General features: G+C 48.3%; 1 protein-coding gene across 3 annotated transcripts in view; it reads right to left on the bottom strand.

The window, feature by feature from the left end:
- Positions 1-17,507, bottom strand: part of LOC118381079 (LHFPL tetraspan subfamily member 3 protein-like) — a 100,418-nt gene that overhangs the window by 11,242 nt on the left and 71,669 nt on the right. The window contains exons 2-4 of one of the 3 annotated variants that reach the window (XR_008067028.1): positions 16,122-16,358; positions 11,156-11,184; positions 7,466-10,306 (exon numbers count right to left, since the gene is read on the bottom strand). Coding sequence is in view for 2 of the 3 variants with exons in the window: in XM_052466573.1 (XP_052322533.1) it covers positions 11,168-11,184; positions 16,122-16,358 (254 nt within the window). In the remaining variant the exon portion in view is untranslated. Of the gene's footprint in view, positions 1-7,277; positions 10,307-11,155; positions 11,185-16,121; positions 16,359-17,507 lie in introns of those variants that run through there. The other 2 variants (XM_052466573.1, XM_052466574.1) reach the window with 2 other exon arrangements.

Here is a 17,507-nt window from a genome sequence, read left to right as displayed (position 1 = left end):
GATCCGTCAGGAAATCCACGAGAGGTTTGACCACGGTCGTTGTGGAACGGGAAGGGGTTGTAATTTCCCTCTGGACAGGTGCCTTGCACTGTGCGCACACAGAACAGGAGGACACATAAACCCTCACATCCTTGGCTAACATGGGCCACCAGTACTTCCCAGCAAGACAGCGCACTGTCCAGCCGATGCCAGGATGACCAGAGGAGGGTGAAGTGTAGGTCCAACAGATCAAACGATTGCGGACATTGGCAGGGTAGCCTAGTGGTTAGAGCGTTGGACTAGTAACCAAAAGGTTGCAAGTTCGAATCCCCGAGCTGACAAGGTACAAATCTGTCGTTCTGCTCCTGGACAGGCAGTTAACCCACTGTTCCCAGGGTAGGAGTGGGTTCTGAATGTGACGCCCGTTCGATGTCCGCGTCCACCTCCCACACCACCCGTGCCACCAGGCAAGAAGCTGGAATAATGGGAGCTGGATCTGAGGACCACTCCTCTGTGTCATACATCTGGGACAGTGCGTCTGCCTTAACGTTCTGGGAACCTGGTCTGTAGGAGAGGGTGAAAGAAAAGCGTGTGAAAAACATGGCCCACCTTGCCTGGCGAGGGTTCAGTCTCCTCGCTGCTCGAATATACTCCAGATTGCAGTGGTCAGCCCAAATGAGAAAAGGGTGTCTAGCCCCCTCAAGCCAATGTCTCCACGCTTTCAGAGCCTTGACAACAGCCAACAACTCCCGGTCCCCCACGTCATAGTTTCGCTCCGCTGGGCTGAGCTTCTTTGAAAAGAATGCACAGGGGCGGAGCTTTGGTGGAGTACCCGAGCACTGAGACAGCACAGCCCCTATCCCTGCCTCGGACGTGTCCACCCCAACTATGAATAATGCTAAGGAGGGATCAGGATGAGCCAGTACAGGAGCCGAGGTAAACAGAGCTTTCAGTTGACCAAAAGCCCTGTCCGCCCCTGCTGTCCACTGCAGTCGCACCGGTCCCCCCTTCGGCAGTGAGGTAATGGGAGCCGCTACCTGACCAAAACCCCGGATAAATCTCCGGTAGTAGTTGACAAACCCTAAAAACCTCTACACCTCCTGTACCGTTACTCACGGCTGAAATGCGGTCATTCTTCATCTCTACCCCTGATGCGGAAAAGTGATACCCTAGGAAGGAGACGGACTGTTGGAAGAACAGACTTTTCTCAGCCTTGACTTACAGGTCATGTTCCAACAGTCTATCAAGCACCCTGCGTACCAGGGACACATGCTCGGCGCGTGTAGTGGAGTATAATAGAATGTCATCTATATACACCACTGCACCCTGCCCGTGCAGGTCCCTGAAAATCTCATCTACGAAGGATTGGAAGACTGATGGAGCATTCATTAACCCGTACGGCATGACGAGGTACTCATAATGCCCAGAAGTGGTGCTAAATGCAGTCTTCCACTCATCTCCCGCCCGGATACGCACCAGGTTGTAAGCGCTCCTGAGGTACAATTTCGTGGGGTCATACTGGCTATGAGCGGTAGCGGGTAACTGTATTTTACCGTGATCTTATTTAAACCTTGATAATCAATACACGGGTGCAAACCTCCATCCTTCTTCTTCACAAAAAATAAACTTGAGGAGACAGGTGAGATGGAAGGCTGAATGTATCCCAGAGATTCTGTGACATATGTCTCCTTGGCCGCCGTCTCCTCCTGTGACAGAGGATACATGTGACTCCTGGGAAGTGCAGCTTCTACCAAGAGATCTATCGCACAATCCCCCCGTTGATGGGGTGGTAATTGAGTCGCCTTCTTTTTACAGAAGGCGACTGCCAAATGCAAATGCCAAGTGCATGGTGGAAACCCGGTTTGGACTTTCCACTGTAGTGGCACCTAAGGAAACACCTACACACCTCCCTAAGCACTGATGGGACCATCCCTTGAGAGCCCTCTGTTGCCACGAAATAGTGGGATCATGCGAAGCCAACCAGGGAATCCCCAACACAACAGGGAACGCAGGAGAGTCGATTAGGAAGAGACTAATTTGCTCCCTATGACTCTCCTGCGTTTATCATAGTGAGCGGAGCTGTGACCTCCCTAATTAGCCCCGACCCCAAAGGACGACTGTCTTTGTCATGGCATGTATAGGAAAGGGAACATCAACAGACACAATAGGGATCCCTAATCTCATAGCAAAGGAACGGTCGATAAAGTTCCCAGCTGCGCCTGAATCTACTAGCGCCTTAATGCTGGGAATGCGGGGAAAACTCTGGAAATTCAATCGACAACCACACGTGTGCAACAAGGAGCTCTGGGTGAGTGGTGTGCCTACTCACCTGGGATGACCCACCAGCACTCCGCCTGCTACCTCTACCTCCTGGGGAACCCCCAAAACAGTGTGCCCTCTACGGCCACAGTTGGTGCAGGGAATTATCCCCCCCCTCCGGTCCCCCTTCATAGGCGTTGGATCAGGAGCGCTGGGGGATGGAACTGACGGACCCCGATCAGGACGTCCGCGGGAGGCCAACAGGTTGTCCAACCGGATCGATAAGTCCACCAGCTGGTCCAGTGTAAGGGTGGTGTCCCTGCAGGCTAGCTCCCGACGGACATCCTCTCGTAAGCTACACCTGTAGTGATCGATCAGGGCCCGCTCATTCCATCCCGTGCCGGCCGCCAGAGTTCTAAAGTCCAGCGCAAAATCTTGAGCGCTCCTCATCCCCTGACGTAGATGAAATAGGCGTTCCCCCGCCTCTCTCCCCTCCGGGGATGATCGAATACTGCCCGGAAACGGCGGGCAAACTCCTCATAGTCATCCAACGTCTGACCTTCCCTGCCCCAGATGGCATTGGCCCATTCCAGGACTTTACCAGTCAGACAGGAGATAAGGGCGCTCACTCTCTCGCGTCCTGAAGGAGCTGGCCGGACAGATGCCAGGTAGAGCTCCAGCTGGAGTATAAGGGCGCTCACTCTCTCGCATCCTGAAGGAGCTGGCCGTACTGATGCCAGGTAGAGCTCCAGCTGGAGTATAAGGGCGCTCACTCTCTCGCGTCCTGAAGGAGCTGTCCGTACAGATGCCAGGTAGAGCTCCAGCTGGAGTATGAGGGCGCTCACTCTCTCGCGTCCTGAAGGAGCTGGCCGTACAGATGCCAGGTAGAGCTCCAGCTGGAGTAGAAAGGCGCTCACTCTCTCGCGTCCTGAAGGAGCTGGCCGTACAGATGCCAGGTAGAGCTCCAGCTGGAGTATAAGGGCACTCACTCTCGAGCGTCCTGAAGGAGCTGGCCAGACAGATGCCAGGTAGAGATCCAGCTGGTGTATAAGGGCACTCAGTCTCTCGCGTCCCCAAGGAGCTGGCGTAGGAACCCCTGATGTCCCATCATATGCCCTCGGGAGCGAGAGCTGAATCCCACCGGATCCTGAGGATGGAGAGGCGGACATCACGGTAGGTAGTGGTGGAACCTGAGGAGACACAGGGTTCACAGGAAAAACCCCTCTCTCCCATCGGTCCATGGTTTGCTGCTGAACGTGCTCCTCCATTTGAAGCGGAGGGCTGGCTGCACCTGCTGACTCCATGTAGAGGTGCGTGATTCTGTCAGAGTCTATCTAGAGGATAGAAAAGGAGTCAGGCGCAGGACACAGGTAAGAGTAAAAAACACTATTTACTCAATCCAAGAACGGAACAAAAATCCCGTTATCAAACAAGGACAAAACAGGATAGAACTCCAACACACGAAAGACAATCACGCACAAACAGAAAGGGAAACCAGAGGGTTAAATAAGGAACAGAATTATGAGATGGGAACCGAACGCCCCGCCCGAACAAGGAGAGGGAACAACTTCGGTGGAAGTCGTGACATTATCAGATCAATGCAGATGAAGGAAATTAGATATCGAGATCAACCAGTTTTAGAGTATTTACATGATGCATAGGAAGTAACAATACCTGTATGCAGTGTACCGTTTTTTAAATATTTCTGTATATACAAATTACAAATCAGCCTTTAATTAGTTAAATCATGTTTCTAGTCTATTGCATAGTTACAATGTGTCCCAGGACCAGGAGTGGTAAACACTGTTGAAGTGTATAATTGTAACACCCTACATTTCTCTAAAACAGGCTATAGACTACATGTGCACCACCAAGTCAGAACAGTAGGTGAAGCACATGGCCTACTAACAGCTTACTACACAACAGACACTTAGTATTACTTTCTTATCTACAGTATACATATCTCCCTGGCATATTACATAATTTATGCAGTAGCATACAAGACATTTTTGGACTCACAGTTGTGCTGTGCTCACTTGAACAGGAAGGTGGCATGGGGCTTCTTCGTGGGCAAAATTCTTCATGAAACTTCGTCATCATTCTCTGGATTTATGGTGCTTTCAACACAACGGCGAACACTGGAAAAAAAAACAAGGCTGAATCTTGATGACGTCAGTGATCTTCAAGTTGGAGCTCTAGAAAGAGACCCGAGTTCCCGACTTGCAATTCTGAGTTGGATGACCTTTCAAAACGTATTTTCCCAGTTGGAGCTTGATTTTTTTCCAGAGTTCCCAGTTGTCTTGAAGTCACTGAAGTCAGAGTTCCCATTTCCCATGTTTCCAATTGTTTTGAACGCGGCAGAAGTCATCCTGGATTGACATGATGTTGAATGTTTATCCTTTTAAACTTGGAAAATAGACCCTTAAACCCAGACTTGGACAACACACCCACTCCACTGAATAGCAGACTGGTGATTGCTTTGCAATGCTTGCAGTTAGCCAACGATTCCTTCCAAACCACTCATTGCTAAATTTCCGATTTTCAACTTGTGTAATGTTTATGTCCAATAGCCAATGAGCACTGATACATTTTATCTATAATTTCCCTTCATTATTTCTCTTCATATGACAAGGGTTAAAAAGCATTTGCCAGTAGATTGTCGACTTGATTCATGATGATGACTGCTAGCTAAGATTTTGAAAGTATGATGTTGACATGATCAGTCCAATCAAAGCTACGGTAGATAAATTGTGATTTGACATCATTTTATCTGTGGCCAATGACCTTGAGCCTTCTTGGGTGGGCACTACGAATGTAACTCTATGGCAGCACCCAAGGGGCTTGAATTCTCCTAGCTCTACCCTTAGATTTGGGGTAGAGTGACAGAACACTGAGCTAATCACCGCACAACTAGAGAACATTACCAACCCCTACGATACGTATTTAAAAAATATATATTATTATTTTTTATATTGTTTGCAAACTGATATGTGACATTATTATATGTATGATATAATGTAAAAAAAAAACATGCAAAACAGGCCCTTATCCATTTAGAAATGCCAGTGAATGGAGAATGCTGTTATTTCAATTTAAAAAAAGAAAGTAGATGCCTTTTACACTTGGAACTGGAAGGTTTGCTCGACCTTATTCAGGTTCGCTCAATCTTATTCAGGTTTGCTCAATCTTATTCAGGTTCTCTCAACCTTATTCAGGTTCGCTCAACCTTATTCAGGTTCGCTCTAATTTATTCAGGGTCGCTCAACCTTATTCAGGGTCGCTCAACCTTATTCATGATTTCCTTTAAGGTGGTGGAAGTATAAGGGAATGAAGTCGAGGTCAGTCGTGGTTTAAGTCGAGGTCAGTCGTGGTTTAAGTCGAGGTCAGTCGTGGTTTAAGTCGAGGTCAGTCGTGGTTTAAGTCGAGGTCAGTCGTGGTTTAAGTCGAGGCCCGTCGTGGTTTAAGTCGAGGCCCGTCGTGGTTTAAGTCGAGGCCAGTCGTGGTTTAAGTCGAGGTCAGTCGTGGTTTAAGTCGAGGTCAGTCGTGGTTTAAGTCGAGGTCAGTCGTGGTTTAAGTCGAGGTCAGTCGTGGTTTAAGTCGAGGTCAGTCGTGGTTTAAGTCGAGGTCAGTCGTGGTTTAAGTCGAGGTCAGTCGTGGTTTAAGTCGAGGTCAGTCGTGGTTTAAGTCGAGGTCAGTCGTGGTTTAAGTCGAGGCCCGTCGTGGTTTATCTGTAGGGACACCTCCACCCCGAGTCAATAGTGGGTGAATAGCATTCTATTCAAGGTCAGAATAAGAATAGATAGAACATAGATAGGAATAACGTTACAATTTATTTACGCTTAACTCGGGTCGGAATCGGGGACTTGATGCAAACAGGGTAAGAAGCCCGTACACTTGCACGTCTCTCTCGTGTTAATCCAGTTCTACAGCTTCTCTAACTAATCAAATCACATTTATTTATAAAGCCCTTCTTACATCAGCTGATATCTCAAAGTGCTCTCCAGAAACCCAGCCTAAAACCCCAAATAGCAAGCAATGCAGGTGTAGAAGCACGGTGGCTAGGAAAAACTCCCTAGAAAGACCAAAACCCAGGAAGAAACCTAGAGAGGAACCAGGCTATGAGGGGTGGCCAGTCCTCTTCTGGCTGTGACCGGGTGGAGATTATAACGGAACATGGCCAAGATGTTCAAATGTTCATAGATGACCAGCAGGGTCAAATAATAATAATCACAGTAGTTGTCGAGGGTGCAACAAGTCAGAACCTTAGGAGTAAATTACAGTTGGCTTTTTTCATAGCCAAACTAGATACCAAGGGCCCAGTACTGGACAACTAGATACCAAGGGCCCAGTACTGGACGACTAGATACCAAGGGCCCAGTACTGGACGACTAGATACCAAGGGCCCAGTACTGGACGACTAGATACCAAGGGCCCAGTACTGGACGACTAGATACCAAGGGCCCAGTACTGGACGACTAGATACCAAGGGCCCAGTACTGGACGACTAGATACCAAGGGCCCAGTACTGGACGACTAGATACCAAGGGCCCAGTACCGACTAGGGCCCAGTACTGGACGACTAGATACCAAGGGCCCAGTACTGGACGACTAGATACCAAGGGCCCAGTACTGGACGACTAGATACCAAGGGCCCAGTACTGGACGACTAGATACCAAGGGCCCAGTACTGGACGACTAGATACCAAGGGCCCAGTACTGGACGACTAGATACCAAGGGCCCAGTACTGGACGACTAGATACCAAGGGCCCAGTACTGGACAACTTTTATTTAATACAGTCCATGGCCAGGATTCAAACCGATTTGAACTTTAGTGTCAATGTGAAATAATAAAATAAAGGTAATCTCTGATTGAGATGACATATGCAGAGTTTCCCGTGTAACTCTTCACCGCAAAAGCGCAAACATTGCCTTTAAAAGCGGCATTGTTGACGAAGAGTGATGGGATTGGATCCTGGCCTATAACAGAGGGACCACCAAACCAATGAGATAAAAACACAGGACACACACCGTTGTTCTAACGTCATAACCTTTATTAATCATACTCATATATTCTTCTTTATTTATTTCATTGCGGTTACCGTTCTCTTCCTTATAGTTTCTTAATGTTTGGTATCTGTTTTGATATTTACATTTACATTAGTGGTACATATAGAGAGGAGACTGGGACAGGCCTTTCTCCAGTATTAACACTAAAGCTCACCAGACCTCCTCCTCTTCCTCCCCCTCTTTCTCCTCCTATCTCACGATGGAGGTATAGGACTAGAATAACCTCATCAGGCCTTATCAATCAACCAATCAATTCATCAATCAATGGATTATTATATATGACCCTCTACACACTTAGTATGCTGAGAGAGAGAGAGAGAGAGAGAGAGAGAGAAAGAAATTGAGAAAGAGAGAGAGAGAAAGAAAGAGAGAAATTGAGAGAGAGAAAGAGAAAGAGAGAAAGAAAGAGAGAGAATCTAAAATAGGGAGATATGTATTGTATGTACAGGAGACTCGGTATGAGACGAGGACGGTGTGTTGGTACACTAAAAAGGTGCATTAAACACACACACAGTAACGTGTGGACAGACACATATCCCATACACACACTCATTCACCTCTCAGCTACAAGATACAAAGGAGACGTGCAGTCATTCATTCACCCCCGTCACAGTGAAGAAGAATATACCATACCACAAACTACAAAATATTGAGACACAAGTTCATGAAGTGTAAATCGAGCTGAGCATACGCTTGCAATGGAGTTACAAAATGAATTCCTACATTAGTGCTTCTTTGATATTTTAGAATACATGTTTACATCCCAAACTTTGTAAAACTTCAATTTTTTTTTCTCTCTCCAGTGAATATCTATACACGGTAACCATAGCAACTCACGTTAGACAACAGTGTTCTGGTAAAGAGGGTTATTGAGGAAGGGGGGATAAGGAGGATGTTTTGTTTGTAAGAGTTCACCCATTATGTTAAGACACCCAATATCACATGAGAATTAGGTGATTTCCTTCTTTTCACAAGTAAAACAAACACATATTCAGGGAAATGACACGAATATACAGTATCTAGTGTTGCTTGATTTGTTAGCATTAGGGATTTATTACAAGGTCAATGTCTAAGGATGCAATGTATACATACATATACAGATATACAGCGCATTCAGGAAGTATTCAGGAAATATTGACTTTTTCCACGTTTTGTTACGTACAACCTTATTCTAAAATGGATGAAATAATTTTTGTCCCTCATAAATCTACACACAATGCCCCATCACAATACCCCATAATGACATCACAATGCCCCATCACAATGCCCCATAATGACATAGCCAAAACAGGTTGTTGGAAAATTTTGCGAATTTATAAAAAATGAAAAATACACAACTGAAATATTACATTTACATAAGTATTCAGACCCTTTCCTCAGTACTTTGTTAAAGCACCTTTTGGCAGCGATTAAAGCCTAGAGTCTTCTTGGGTATGACGCTACAAGCTTGAAACACGTGTATCTGGGGAGTTTCTCCCATTTCTCTCTGCACATCCTCTCAAGCTCTGTCAGGTTGGATGGGGAGTGTTGCTGCACAGCTATTTTCAGGTCTCTTTTCAGAGATGTTTGATTGGGTTCAAGTCTGGGCTCTGGCTGGGTCACTCAAGGACATACCAAACTTCTTCCATTTCAGAATGATGGAGGCCACTGTGTTCTTGGGGACTTTCAATGCTGTAGAAATGGTTTGGTACCCTTCCCCAGATCGGTGCCTCGACACAATCCTGTCTCAGAGCTCTACGGACAATTCCTTCGACCTCATGGCTTGATTTTTGCTCTGACATGCACTGTCAACTGTGGGACCATATATAGACAGGTGTGTGCCTTTCCAAATATTGTCCAATCCATTGACTTTACCACAGGTGGACTCCAATCAAGTTGTAGAAACATCTCAATGATGATCAATGGAAACAGGATGCACCTGAACTCAATTTCGAGTCTCATAGCAACTGGTTGAATACTTACTGTTTTTGCTTTGTCATTATGGGGTATTGTGATGTCATTATGGGGTATTGTGTGTGTAGATTGATGAGGGAAAAAGAAAATGTAATCCATTTTAGCATAAGGCTGTAACGTAAACAAAATGTGGAAAGTCAAGGGGTCTGAAAACTTTCCGAGTGCCCTGTACACGTTCAAATGTGACTGTCTACATGAGTGTGATAGTGTGTGTGTCTGAGTGTGATAGTGTGTGTGTGTGAGTGTGTGTGTCTGAGTGTGTGAGTGTGTGTGTGTCTGAGTGTGTGTATGTGTCTGAGTGTGTGTGTCTGAGTGTTTTCTCACTACAATACGTGATTTCAAGAACAATACTTCAACCCAGTCTTCTTCATCCATATTCTTGCAGATAATCCTTCTGTTGGTCAGTCTCTGTCCCCGTCTTGGTCGATGATCGGCTGTGTGAAGATTGTCTTGTCTCTGCTGGGGTTCCTAGGGGTTCAGTGATAGTGGAATAGTGTGGAGGTAGAGAGACTGTAGGACTGTGAGCAGGGCCAATATAATAGAGATTTTTTAAATTTGACCTTTATTTAACTAGGCAAGTCAGTTAAGAATAAATTCTTATTTTCAATGACAGCCTAGGAACAGTGGGTTAACTGCCTGTTCAGGGGCAGAACAGGACAGATTTGTACCTTGTCAGCTCGGGGGTTTGAACTTGCAACCTTCCGGTTACTAGTCCAACGCTCTAACCACTAGGCTACCCTGCCGCCCCAGGGGTAGATGTACATTGGCAGATCCAGCATAGACTAGAAGGTGAGAAATAGAATACAGTACATGTGTGAATGAATGTGAGGCATCTGGCTACATAGCATTTCTCTCCCTCTCTCCTGTCTGTTTTCGCTCACTCATTGTCCACCTCTCTTTCTCTTTTACTCTCTTCTCCTCTCGATCTCTTTCTTCTCTCTCTCACAGCCATGGTGTGCCAGTGTCGTCCTCTTCTGGGGGATGATGGGTAAAACTCTGGAGCGTGATGATGAAAGTTAACACATACACACTAGGAAACGCAGACACCTGAGAGAGAGAGAGAGAAATAGGGGATTGGATAAAAAGAGAGACCAGAGAGAGAGAGAGAGTGACAGAAAGAGAGAGACAGACCAGAGAGAGAGAAAGAGGGTGGGAGAAAGAGAGAGACAGACCGGAGATAGAGGGGGGGGGGAAAGGGGACATGCTAGGGGATATATGCTCTGACGATTAAAATGTACGACCCATTAACCATAATAGCACAGCGAGGACACGTACTACATTTCCAGGCCAATCCTGATATGACATTAAATAGGACATGACCATTTTACACTAAAGAGACGTACACTGAATAATTCACATCACAGACACATGTTTCAGCCACATTAGCAGGCACATGTTTCAGCCACATTAGCAGACACATGTTTCAGCCACATTAGCAGACACATGTTTCAGCCACATTAGCAGACACATGTTTCAGCCACATTAGCAGGCACATGTTTCAGCCACATTAGCAGACACATGTTTCAGCCACATTAGCAGGCACATGTTTCAGCCACATTAGCAGACACATGTTTCAGCCACATTAGCAGACACATGTTTCAGCCACATTAGCAGACACATGTTTCAGCCACATTAGCAGACACATGTTTCAGCCACGTTAGCAGACACATGTTTCAGCCACGTTAGCAGACACATGTTTCAGCCACGTTAGCAGACACATGTTTCAGCCACATTAGCAGGCACATGTTTCAGCCACATTAGCAGGCACATGTTTCAGCCACATTAGCAGACACATGTTTCAGCCACATTAGCAGACACATGTTTCAGCCACATTAGTTTTGTTTGAATCGGCCTGTTTTGTCAAGGAAGCCAGTTTGACTGTATTTCATCACTCACCTATGGGTTGTTTTAGGCATTCCCAGCTTCTATGTGAGAAGGAGAGAGGGATGTGGGGTGGGGAGATGGGGGTGGGGAGAGAGAGGGAGGGGGAGATGGGGGTGGGGAGATGGGGGTGGGGAGAGAGAGGGAGGGGAGATGGGGGTGGGGAGAAGAGGGAGGGGAGATGGGGGTGGGGAGATGGGGGGAGGGAGATGGGGGTGGGGAGAGAGAGGGAGGGGGAGATGGGGGTGGGGAGATGGGGGTGGGGAGAGAGAGGGGAGATGGGGGTGGGGAGAAAGAGGGAGGGGAGATGGGGGTGGGGAGATGGGGGTGGGGAGAGAGGGAGGGGGAGATGGGGGTGGGGAGAGGGGGGGGGGAGATGGGGGTGGGGAGAGGGAGGGGGGTGGGGAGAGAAGGGAGGGGGTGATGGGGGCGGGGAGATGGGGGTGGGGAGAGAGAAGGGGGAGATGGGGGGGGGCGGGCAGAGAGAAGGGGAGATGGGGGGGGAGAGAAAGGGGGAGATGGGGGTGGGGAGAGAGAGGGAGGGGGAGATGGGGGTGGGGGGGAGATGAGGGGTGGGGAGATGGGGGTGGGGAGAGAGAGGGAGAGGGGGAGATGGGGGCGGGGAGGGGGTGATGGGGGTGGGGAGAGAGGGGTGGGGAGATGGGGTGGGGAGAAAGAGGGAGGGGGAGATGGGGGTGGGGAGATGGGGGGGGGCAGAGGGGGGGGAGATGGGGGTGGGGAGAAAGAGGGAGGGGGAGATGGGGGTGGGGAGATGGGGGGGGAGAGAAGGGAGGGGGTGATGGGGGCGGGCAGAGAGAGGGGGGAGATGGGGATGGGGAGAAAGGGGAGGGGGAGAGAGAGGGAGGGGGAGATGGGGGTGGGGGGCAGAGAGGGAGGGGGTGATGGGGGGGGGCAGAGAGAGGGGGGTGGGGAGATGGGGGCAGGCAGAGAGGTGATGGGGGGGGAGATGGGGGCGGGCAGAGAGAGGGAGGGTGGGGAGATGGGGGGCGGGCAGAGAAAGGGGGTGATGGGGGCGGGCAGAGAAAGGGGGGATGGGGGCAGAGAAAGGGGGTGATGGGGGCGGGCAGAGAAAGGGGGTGATGGGGGCGGGCAGAGAGAGGGGTGATGGGGGCAGGCAGAGAGAGGGGGTGATGGGGGCAGGCAGAGAGAGGGGGTGATGGGGGCGGGCAGAGAGAGGGGGTGATGGGGGCAGGCAGAGAGAGGGGGTGATGGGGGCAGGCAGAGAAAGGGGGTGATGGGGGCAGGCAGAGAAAGGGGGTGATGGGGGGCAGGCAGAGAAAGGGGTGATGGGGGCAGGCAGAGAAAGGGGGTGATGGGGGCAGGCAGAGAGAGGGGGTGATGGGGGCAGGCAGAGAAAGGGGGTGATGGGGGCAGGCAGAGAGAGGGAGGGGGTGGGGAGATGGGGGCGGGCAGAGAGAGGGAGGGGGGAGGGGAGATGGGGGCGGGCAGAGAGAGGGAGGGGGTGGGGAGATGGGGGCGGGCAGAGAGAGGGAGGGGGTGGGGAGATGGGGGCGGGCAGAGAGAGGGAGGGGGTGGGGAGATGGGCGAGCAGAAAGAGGGGGAGATGGGGACGGGCAGAGAGAGGGGGTGGGGAGGGAGGAGATAGGTTCATAGTTATTTGTTAATATTCCTGGTTTGTGTTGAATCATCAAAGACACAAAATGTGTAACAACCTATTGTATATTATGGGATGTGAAGTTCTATGTGTGTAGTACCAATGACAACCAGCAGGCGTGTCAGTCTGGACCAGTGCAGTCTTCTGGTATTCATGGTAGCGTGTGTTTGAGAGGTGGATGGTTTTCATTGAGACAGGATAACAGTGAGCTGAGCAATCATCCATTTGTCATCCATCTCTCCATTCAAAAGATCCCTGGATCCCTGGCTGCAAGTTACGCATCTGCTGCAACGTCTGTCTGTCTGTCTGTCTGTCTGTCTGTCTGTCTCTCTCCTCTTGTCTTTCCCTCCCCCCCCCCACTCTCTCTCTCCTCTTATGTCATCCCTTTTTCCCATCTCTACCTGTTCTCTACCTCCCCTCTCTCTGTTCTCTACCTCCCCTCTCTCTGTTCTCTACCTCCCCTCTCTCTGTTCTCTACCTCCCCTCTCTCTGTTCTCTACCTCCCCTCTCTCTGTTCTCTACCTCCCCTCTCTCTGTTCTCTTCCTCCCCTCTCTCTGTTCTCTTATCTCTACCTCCCCTCTCTCTGTTCTCTTATCTCTACCTCCCCTCTCTCTGTTCTCTTATCTCTACCTCCCCTCTATTAAATTCCACTAAAGGGCTTTATTGGCATGGGAAACATATGTTAACATTGTCAAAGCAAGTGAGGTAGATAATATACAAAAGTTAAATAAACAACAAAACATGTACAGTAAACATTACACTTACAGACGTTACAACATTACATTACACTCACAGACGTTACAACATTACAACATTACACTCACAGACGTTCCAACATTACAACATTACACTCACAGACGTTACAACATTACACTCACAGACGTTACAACATTACACTCACAGACGTTACAACATTACACTCACAGACGTTACAACATTACAACATACGTTACAACATTACACAGACGTTACAACATTACACTCACAGATGTTCCAACATTACAACATTACACTCACAGATGTTCCAACATTACAGCATTACACTCACAGACGTTCCAACATTACAACATTACACTCACAGACGTTACAACATTACAACATACACACACAGACGTTCCAACATTACAACATTACACTCACAGACGTTACAACATTACACTCACAGACGTTACAACATTACAACATACACACACAGACGTTACAACATACACTCACAGACGTTACAACATTATAAATGTCTTGTTATTGACTTGATTGTCAGTGACTTGTCAACTCCGTCAGCGACTTGTCAACTCCGCCAGCGACTTGTCAACTCCGCCAGCGACTTGTCAACTCCGACAGCGACTTGTCAACTCCGACAGCGACTTGTCAACTCCGACAGCGACTTGTCAACTCCGACAGCGACTTGTCAACTCCGTCAGCGACTTGTCAACTCCGTCAGCGACTTGTCAACTCCGTCAGCGACTTGTCAACTCCGACAGCGACGTGTCAACTCCGACAGCGACGTGTCAACTCCGACAGCGACGTGTCAACTCCGACAGCGACTTGTCAACTCCGCCAGCGACTTGTCAACTCCGCCAGCGACGTGTCAACTCCGCCAGCGACGTGTCAACTCCGACAGCGACTTGTCAACTCCGACAGCGACTTGTCAACTCCGACAGCGACTTGTCAACTCCGACAGCGACTTGTCAACTCCGACAGCGACTTGTCAACTCCGCCAGCGACTTGTCAACTCCGTCAGCGACTTGTCAACTCCGTCAGCGACTTGTCAACTCCGACAGCGACTTGTCAACTCCGTCAGCGACTTGTCAACTCCGACAGCGACGTGTCAACTCCGTCAGCGACTTGTCAACTCCGCCAGCGACTTGTCAACTCCGCCAGCGACTTGTCAACTCCGCCAGCGACTTGTCAACTCCGCCAGCGACTTGTCAACTCCGACAGCGACTTGTCAACTCCGTCAGTGACTTGTCAACTCCGTCAGTGACTTGTCAACTCTGTCAGCGACTTGTCAACTCCGTCAGCGACTTGTCAACTCCGTCAGTGACTTGTCAACTCCGACAGCAGTGACGTGTCAACTCCGTCAGCGACTTGTCAACTCCGACAGTGACGTGTCAACAGCGACGTGTCAACTCCGTCAGCAGTGTCAACTCCGACAGTGACGTGTCAACTCCGTCAGTGACTTGTCAACTCCGCCAGCGACTTGTCAACTCCGACAGTGACTTGTCAACTCTGTCAGCGACTTGTCAGCTCTGTCAGTGACTTGTCAACTATGTCAGTGACTTGTCAACTCTGTCAGTGACTTGTCAACTCCGACAGTGACTTGTCAACTCTGACAGTGACTTGTCAACTATGTCAGTGACTTGTCAACTATGTCAGTGACTTGTCAACTATGTCAGTGACTTGTCAACTATGTCAGTGACTTGTCAACTATGTCAGTGACTTGTCAACTCCGTCAGTGACTTGTCAACTCCGTCAGTGACTTGTCAACTATGTCAGTGACTTGTCAACTCCGTCAGCGACTTGTCAACTCCGTCAGTGACTTGTCAACTCCGTCAGTGACTTGTCAACTCTGACAGTGACTTGTCAACTCCGACAGTGACTTGTCAACTCAATTCAGCGACTTGTCAACTCCGACAGCGACTTGTCAACAAATCCGACAGCGACTTGTCAACTGTGTCAGTTGACTTGTCAACTCCGTCAGTGACTTGTCAACTCCGATCAGCGACTTGTCAACTCCGTCAGTGACTTGTCAACTCCGTCAGACTTGACTTGACAACTTGTCAACTCCGAATGACTTGTCAACTCTTGTCAGCGACTTGTCAACTCCAGTGACAGCGACTTGTCAACTCAGGAAGGACTTGTCAACTCCGACAGCGACTTGTCAACTCCGCCAGCGACTTGTCAACTCCGCCAGCGACTTGTCAACTCCGCCAGCGACTTGTCAACTCTGTCAGTGACTTGTCAACTCTGTCAGTGACTTGTCAACTCCGACAGTGACTTGTCAACTCTAATGGCTCCTCGATCTTAACATTCAGCAGACAATTGAAGTATTTCACGGTTTAATGTTTTCAATCTGTGCTATGCTACTGGTCCTCACACGAGTGTGTGTGTGCCAATTCAATTCAAAGGGCTTTATTGGCATGGGAAGCATATGTTTACATTGCCAAAGCAAATGGAATAGACAATAAACAAAAGTGAACTGTGTGTGCTGTTGTGCTGGTTACCTAACACTATCAATCAAGACCTTATCAAGATAATAGAGAGAGAGAGAGATAGGGATATAGGGTAGAGCAAAAGTCTATACAGGTCCTAATGTGTCCTAATGGAATGCTCTCCAGTCTCACCCTTGCTCTCGGCCAGTAGTTCCTCGGTCATGAGTCCGTCCTGCCTGTTGCCCAGTACAAAAGCCAGGAAGGAGAGCATGAGGGCATTCAGAACCCCCATGATAGCCAGAATGTAAGCCCAGCGCATGGAGCACGCTCCCAGACTGTACTTGTCTGTCTGCTCCCCACACATCCTCCGCACCTCGTCACTGTCCCAGCCGTCAGGGTAGATTATACAGCCCATCACCAGACATACACCTGGAGGAAGGAGAGGAGGAGGGAGAGGAGAGGAGGAAGAGTAGGGGTAGCGAGGGAAAGTAGTGGGATAAGGAAGGTAGCGGAAAATAATAGAGAGAGAAAGATGTTATTTCAAGCTTTCTAACTCTTTGACCTTCCATCCCCTTCTATAGTCTCCTATAGTTTCCTATAGTCTTCTATAGTTTCCTATAGTCTTCTATAGTCTTCAATCACCTCCTATAGTCTCCTATAGTTTCCTATAGTCTTCTATAGTCTTCAATCACCTCCTATAGTGTCCTATAGTCTCCTATAGTTTCCTATAGTCTTCTATAGTCTTCAATCACCTCCTATAGTGTCATATAGTCTCCTATAGTTTCCTATAGTCTCCTATCACCTCATATAGTCTCCTATAGTCTTCCATCACCTCATATAGTCTCCTATAGTCTTCCATCACCTCATATAGTCTCCTATAGTCTTCCATCACCTCCTATAGTCTCCTATAGTCTTCCATCACCTCCTATAGTCTCCTATAGTCTTCCATAGTCTTCCATCACATCCTATAGTCTCCTATAGTCTTCTATAGTCTCCTATCACCTCATATAGTCTTCTATAGTCTTCCATCACATCCTATAGTCTCCTATAGTCTTCCATAGTCTTCCATCACATCCTAGTCTCCTATAGTCTTCTATAGTCTTCCAATCACCTCCTATAGTGTCATATAGTCTCCTATAGTTTCCTATAGTCTCCTATCACCTCATATAGTCTCCTATAGTCTCCTATCACCTCATATAGTCTCCTATAGTCTTCCATCACCTCCTATAGTCTCCTATCACCTCATATAGTCCATCATATAGTCTCCTATAGTTTCCTATAGTCTCCTATCACCTCATATAGTCTCCTATAGTCTTCCATCACCTCATATAGTCTCCTATAGTCTTCCATCACCTCTATAGTCTCCTATAGTCTTCCATCACCTCCTATAGTCTCCTATAGTCTTCCATCACCTCCTATAGTCTCCTATAGTCTTCCATCACATCCTATAGTCTCCTATAGTCTTCCATCACATCCTAGTCTCCTATAGTCTTCCATAGTCTTCCATCACATCCTATAGTCTTCCTATAGTCTTCCATCACATCCTATAGTCTCCTATAGTCTCCTATAGTCTTCCAT

The sequence above is a fragment of the Oncorhynchus keta genome, chromosome 17 (genome assembly GCF_023373465.1).
Source record: "Oncorhynchus keta strain PuntledgeMale-10-30-2019 chromosome 17, Oket_V2, whole genome shotgun sequence".
Classification (NCBI taxonomy): Eukaryota; Metazoa; Chordata; class Actinopteri; order Salmoniformes; family Salmonidae; genus Oncorhynchus; species Oncorhynchus keta.
The sequence above is the reverse complement of the archived record's forward strand: the minus strand, read 5'-3'. Positions and strand labels throughout refer to the sequence as shown.